Source organism: Otolemur garnettii, unplaced genomic scaffold (genome assembly GCF_000181295.1).
Source record: "Otolemur garnettii isolate 467f Iridium unplaced genomic scaffold, OtoGar3 scaffold00009, whole genome shotgun sequence".
Lineage (NCBI taxonomy): Eukaryota > Metazoa > Chordata > Mammalia > Primates > Galagidae > Otolemur > Otolemur garnettii.
In genome coordinates, this window is record NW_003852404.1 from 5,001,614 (window position 1) to 5,007,996 (window position 6,383).

At 52.0% G+C, this 6,383-nt stretch overlaps 1 protein-coding gene across 1 annotated transcript; it reads left to right on the forward strand.

Moving 5' to 3' along the window:
• The first annotated feature begins 2,352 nt into the window (after positions 1–2,352).
• On the forward strand, positions 2,353–5,972 carry LOC100956969 (group IID secretory phospholipase A2). The gene is made up of 4 exons (XM_003783835.3): positions 2,353–2,406; positions 2,913–3,057; positions 3,724–3,830; positions 5,274–5,972. Exons 1-4 carry the CDS (start codon positions 2,367–2,369, stop codon positions 5,417–5,419), a joined length of 438 nt encoding a protein of 145 aa, XP_003783883.1. The 5' UTR covers positions 2,353–2,366; the 3' UTR covers positions 5,420–5,972.
• Positions 5,973–6,383: the final 411 nt, after the last annotated feature.

Genomic DNA, 6,383 nt, shown 5'->3' on the forward strand with positions numbered 1-6,383 from the left:
GATTCTCTTGCCTCAGCCTCCCGAGTAGCTGGGACTACAGGCACCTGCCACAACGCCCGGCTATTTTTTTGTTGCAGTTTGGCTGGAGCCGGGTTTGAACCCACCACCCTTGGTATATGGGGCCAGTGCCCTACTGACTGAGCCACAGGCGCTGCCCACATAGCATCTCTTTTAATCCTCGCAACAGCACTATAAAGTATCATCACTCTTATTTTATACACGAGGAAGTGGAGGACACAGAGGTAAGCCGCTTGCTCCAGGCTGATCACCCAGGCGGTCCGAGTTTCACTGGTATCCCTCCCATCCTCTTATCTTACTGGTGGTGCTGCGGTTACTGGGTGGCATTCTCCTGGGGGGTGAGGCTTGGGGCTATGTGTTATACGGACGGACGTTGTGTCTAAACCTCACAACAACTAGAGAGGGGAGGGACCACACACCCACTTTTGCAAATAAGGAAACCAAGTCTCTGGAAGTACTTTGCCCCCGAGTCTTACTACTGGTAAGAGAAGGTGCCAGAATTTGAACCAGATCTGTCTGATCCCAAACCCAGCCTGTCAATAATGCCCTGGGGCCGCTGGAGGTGTCTGAGACAGCTCTGATGCTGGGATTTTAGGGTCTCTCTGCAGCGTCAGTACAGTGCCTCCCCTCTCATCAGGGAAAAGCCTTCTGGAGTCAACAAAGGGTGGATTTTGTTCTGACCCAAGGATATAGAGAGGGGGTGGCTGGGGTTCTGGGAGGCTGCTACACAGCTTGTCAAAAGAGGGTTGTTTTTAGGGTGAAGAATCATGTTGGTAAGAGCAGAAGGAAGTGAGTATTGAGCCTACAACGGGGGGAGGTGAGGGCATTCCAAAGAATGTGCCAGAAAGACCTAGTTTGCTGGCAGTTGCATTATTTTGCATATAGATTGTTGACTCACATATGAGACAGTTTGTTGATTGAGTCAAGGAACAAAGGCAAAAATGGGATTCAAAAAAGAAAGGAACGGGGAGAGGAGGGGAACAGAGGTGAGGGAGAGAGGGGGGCTCTCTAGCAGTGCACCTGCTGGCATACTCTTTGGTGTGACCTGATTAGCTGGCACCAAAGTGGTCAGCCTTGGGCATTCTGTCCCTGAACAGCCATCTAACAGGCACCAAAGAAAACAGTTTCTTCTGTGTGTGGACCAGGCTCTCAGCGGAGCCCTGGCGGCTGACCATTGCTGTGCCATGACCTGTGTGTCCTGCCATCAGCACCTCTGCCCTCACTGGGCTGGGTCAACTCCGCTTCCCTCATTAGATTCTCACATGTGAACGGGGCCAACCTCCTGCACGGTAAGTTGTCCACACACACCAGTTGCCAGCAAATTGTGCATGCGCTTTGACTCAGCGAGTGCACATGGGGAATAGATCCTGCGGAAATAATTCTGGACACGAACAGAGGTCAGCCTTCTTTTCACTGTACAGTCTAGAATAGTCAAAAATTTTGAACAACTCCTACGTCCTTCAATTGGGATTTCGGTAAATAAATGCCCAGCCGTGTTAGGGAATGCCTAGGCTGCCTTTCAAAGCATTACTGCGGAAGAGTAATTAACAACATAGAAACACGGTCACGTTATATCAGGAAATGAAAAACAAGCCACAAGGTATGTATTGCGTGTACTATTTTCCTAATTTGGCCAGGGGTAAGTATAGAGATAGAATATTCCAGAAAGAGGGAGAGACAAAGAATGAGAGAATCCACAGTAGGACCAGAGGGCATGCACCAAATTTTTAAAGGTGCTTAATAAATTCACAGGCGATTTTATACATTTTTTTGTATGGGTTTTTTTTTGGGGGGGGGTTGTTGTTTTACTTTGTTTTCCAGATAGGGCCTCACTCTGTCTATGGGGCTAGAGTGCAGTGGCCTGAACATAGTTCACAGCAACTTCACATTCTTAAACTCAAGTGATCCTCCTGTCTCAGCCTCTTGAGCAGCTGGGACTACAGGTGTACACGACCATGCCCAAGTAATTTGTCTATTTAGTAGAGATGGGGTCTCACTGTGTTGTCCAGGCTAGTCTCAAACTCTTGGCCTCCCAAAATGCTAGGATTATAGGCATGAACCACCACACCCAGCCCACGGGTGATTTTAAATTTCTTGTTTATGTTTTCCAAATTGTCTACACTGAAATATAGGGTTCTTTTTATCAAAAAGAGAGGCAGAGAAAACAGATGTTAAGAATAAAAATAATAAAATTCCCCAGTGCCAAAAAAAGGGAAGCAGAAGAAGTGTGTGTTGACTCCACTAGCACAGGGGCTGGGACAGAGGGCACAGAGAGGCCAGGTGGGTGTGTCTGATATAAGGGGCAGCTGGCATGGACAGAGACTTCAGCACCGCTCTGTGCTGGAATCATGGAACTTCCCCTGCTGTGGGCACTGGTGGTGGTGGCAGGTGAGTGGTGTTGGGACCCACAGCTGGCAGGGAAGGAGGGAGGCTGTTGTGCCCTGTGCTTGCTCCTAGGCTGGGCTGCTGCTGCTCTGATCCCAGTGCTCCGGCTCTCATTCCCCCTGCAAGGAGCCATCAGTGGCTCCCAGTCCCCTGGACGATGGCTTCAGCCAGAGAGCTCTGGGTGGCCAAACTATATGGCATGCTCTGTTGAGAAACTGGAAGTATAGAACTTGGACCTATGTTTGTATCTTTTCTGTGTATCTAGAATTAGTCCACAATAAAAAGTTTATTTATTTTAAAGAAAAGTATTTATCTCATGGGATAGGATAAATCAATATACAAAAAAATACCTTTAGTAAATATGCAATAATTGTCACTGTATTGTCACTAATAGTAGGAATTGTCATCATTTTATCATCGTCATCTGGCAGAGCAGACATGCCCATGCTGTGGGCCGCTGGCAGACCCCTCTGCTCCCCTCCTTGACTCACTGCTGGGCTGCTTGGCAGGTGTGATTCCAACCCAGGGCGGGATCCTGAACCTGAACAAGATGGTCAAGCAAGTGACCGGGAAGATACCCTTCTTCTCCTACTGGCCCTATGGCTGTCACTGTGGGCTTGGTGGCAGAGGCCAGCCCAAAGATGCCTCGGACTGGTAACCCCTCCCCAGGGCCATCCTATCCTCCACCCCAGAACTCTCACCTTTCCCCTCCAGTCATCTATTCCTTTAGTGAATTCACTTGTTGAGCATCTACTGTATACCAGGAACTCTGCTGAGTGCCCAGTCATAGCCTTCTAGACGATTCCCCAGTGTCTCTGAAAGCCCAAGCTCTCCCAGCATGCCCACAGCCTAATCTAGCTATAACACCCACATACCCCTCCCCCACTGCCACTGTACTTTGTCTTTAAAAGCCCTCCTCTTTTGCCATTAACTCATTTGATCTTCACAACCACACTGGGAATCACCCAGAGGAGGGATGAGAGCCAGCCAGGCCTGGGTCACCTCCTCAGTCTGTCATTTGTGGGCTGCGTGACCCTGGGCAAGTGGCTTAACCTCTCTGAGTCTCAGTTTCTTCATCTGTGAAATGAGGATAATACTAGTAGCTCTATCATAGGATGGTCTCAAGGATAGAGAGAAAGCATAGATAAAGCAGGCAACTGGCACCTAAGAGGCGCTTAGTCAGTGCTAGCTATCGTGGTCGTAAGGAAGACTTGAGCCTGCAGGTCTTGACTCTTCCCAGGTGGGCATGTGGGTTCAGAGACCCCCAGTACAAAGGGACCATTCAGTTGTTCCTCCTCTAGCTCTGTCCTCTCCCTCCAGGTGCTGTAAGGTTCACGACTGCTGCTACGCCCACCTGAAGACCCACGGATGCCGCTTCCACACAGACCATTACAGTTTTAACTTCTCCCAGGGGGAAGTCCACTGCTGTGAGTGCTGGGCCCCAGGGATGGACCTGCAGGCCCTGGAAGGGAGCTCTGGCCCTCCCGCCTGCACAGCACAGCTGTTTGACCTCTTTGTTTTTCACCACAGCTGGGCTGTTGGGGAGGGGACAGGAATGGGCACCAGGGTGTGGAGAGGGCCCATGGGAGGTTAACCCTTTAGGTCCTGGAAGCCAGGCCCACCACCAACCAGTTCTGTGACCGAAAACACATTGTTAACCTCTCAGAACCTCAGTATCCTCCTCTGCAATCTATGCCAAATGTTATTGCAAGAACTAAAATGAGACAGACAGGAAGGGCCTTGCAGGTTGCCTGCTGCCCCGGAGTATATGCTCAATGAATTACACGGGCTACCGATCAGCAATTATCTTTACCATTATTGATCTTCATAACAGCCCAACAAGGAGGCACCAAAACCCTGATCAGCTCCATCGTACAGAACAGGAAACCGAAAAACTAGGACAGGGAAGAGTCTGCCCAGGATCACACAGATGCAAAGGACAGAGCCTGGGCTCCACCCCAGGACACAGGGCCCCTGAGTCCACTTCAATGTCCCCAGCATGGAGGAAAAAATGTCAGCTCATGTAATAGTAACAACAATCAGATCCAGCATTTATTGAGCACTTACTGTATGCTAACTGCCGTGTCTTCTTAGTTTAACTCTCAAGGCAGCCCTGAGGTAGTTTTTACCAGTAACCCCCGTCCCCCCAGACAGGGAAACTAAAGCACCACACCCAGCCTGGAGTCTTCACACCTGCTGTTCCATCCACTAGGAACTCGTCTCCTTGCCCCACTTTCTCTAGGAGCAGCAGACACCAGATCCCAGCTCCAGTGGCTTTTGTTTTGTTTTGTTTTGTTTTTAGAGACAGAGTCTCTCACTTTTTTGCCCCGGGTAGAGTGCCGTGGCATCACAGCTCACAGCAACCTCAAACTCCTGGGCTCAAGCGATTCTCTTGCTTCAGCCTCCCAAGTAGCTGGGACTACAGGCACCCACCACCACGCCTGACTATTTTTAGAGATGGGGTCTCGCTCTGGCTCAGGCTAGTCTTGAACTCATGAGCAATCCACCCACCTCAGGCTCCCAGAGTGCTGGGATTACAGGAGTGAGACCCCTGCCTGGCCACTGCACTGGCTTTTGGAAGCTGTTTGATGATCTAGCCCCACGTGGGTCCTTCCTTTCACTCAGCACGGGAGGATTGTTCCCTCCTGTGGTCTCCTCCCCCTGGGACCAGTCAGGGTTGGTGCTCAGTAATTGTTAGTGAAAGGGGAGGTCGTGGTACATGCCCAAGCCATGCAGCTAGAATCAAAGTCCCAGGGGCAGGTACCTCCACAGCTGCGCAGACTCTGAGCTGCCTTCACAGGCCCCCGGGCCCACGCCTGGCTCTGCCTCAGGAAGGGATAGACACCGAGTTTCCTCTCTTCCGCCCACAGCCGACAAGGGGAGCTGGTGTGAGCAGGAGCTGTGTGCCTGTGACAAGGAGGTGGCCTTCTGCTTGAAGCGCAACCTGGACACCTACAACAAGCACCTGCGTTACTACCGACGGTCCCGCTGTGAGGGCCAGGCCCCCATGTGCTAGGAGAAGCCACCCCCTGCCCTGGTCCTCGGCACCTTGCGCTCTGGAAGTCCCACAGAATCGCTGACACCCTGGCCCCAGTACCTGGCTTTCCCTGACCTGGGGGACGGGGATCCCAGCACTCCCCATGCGCCTCCTGACCTGGCTCCTCCCCACCGAGGCACCAGCCACCTCCTCTGGGGGTGCATTTGGGTCTCCAGAGAAGCCAAGGCCGGGAACCCCCAAGAATGCTGTTTGGGCCAAAGCAGCAGAGGTGGAGACAGATGTCTGGGGGCAGCTGTGGCAGGTCGGTGGTGTGGGACTGGCTCCCTCTCACTGCCCCTCAGCTGTTATACCCCCATCTCATGTCCTCTGATACTCCTTACAACCCGCAAAGGGCAATTTTGAACCTTCTGTCCATGTGAGACTCTCTCTCTTAAAATCCAAAGGTCCTCCCCTGTCCTAGGATAAAGCTTCTTTTCAGACCCCACATCGTCCGGCCCTGTGTCCCTCTCCCTGAAGAGGCTCTGAGGTCCCTTCATATGGAGCCCACACCTGTCCTGGACACAGAACTGAGAAGGCGCTCTGTCAGTCCCTCTGGGGGCTTGGGCGCCAAGGTCTCAGTATTTCCTCCTGCCTCCGGCGTCTGCTCAGGGTGGGCCTCCTGCAGCAATGCTTCTGTGGCCCTTTCCTGAAGGACAAGTCCTCCCCAGCTCCTCAGGGTCCAAGGGCTGCTGCCAGGAGGCTCCCCAGGCTGACCCCTCTGCCCCTGCTGGAGCTCCCATAGCCCCTCTTGGCTCTGCAGCTTACCCAGCTTTACCTTGAATCGTACCTGGGGCTTCTCTAATCTCCCTCAACAACCCTGGTGCAGACAGAGGAAGGACCCACGTCTGTTCCTTGTGTCCTCTGCTCCCACAAGGGGTGCTCAGTTAATAGTTGTGAATAGAATAGTTGTGATCTATCCCTAATGGATAGATCATAGCAGATA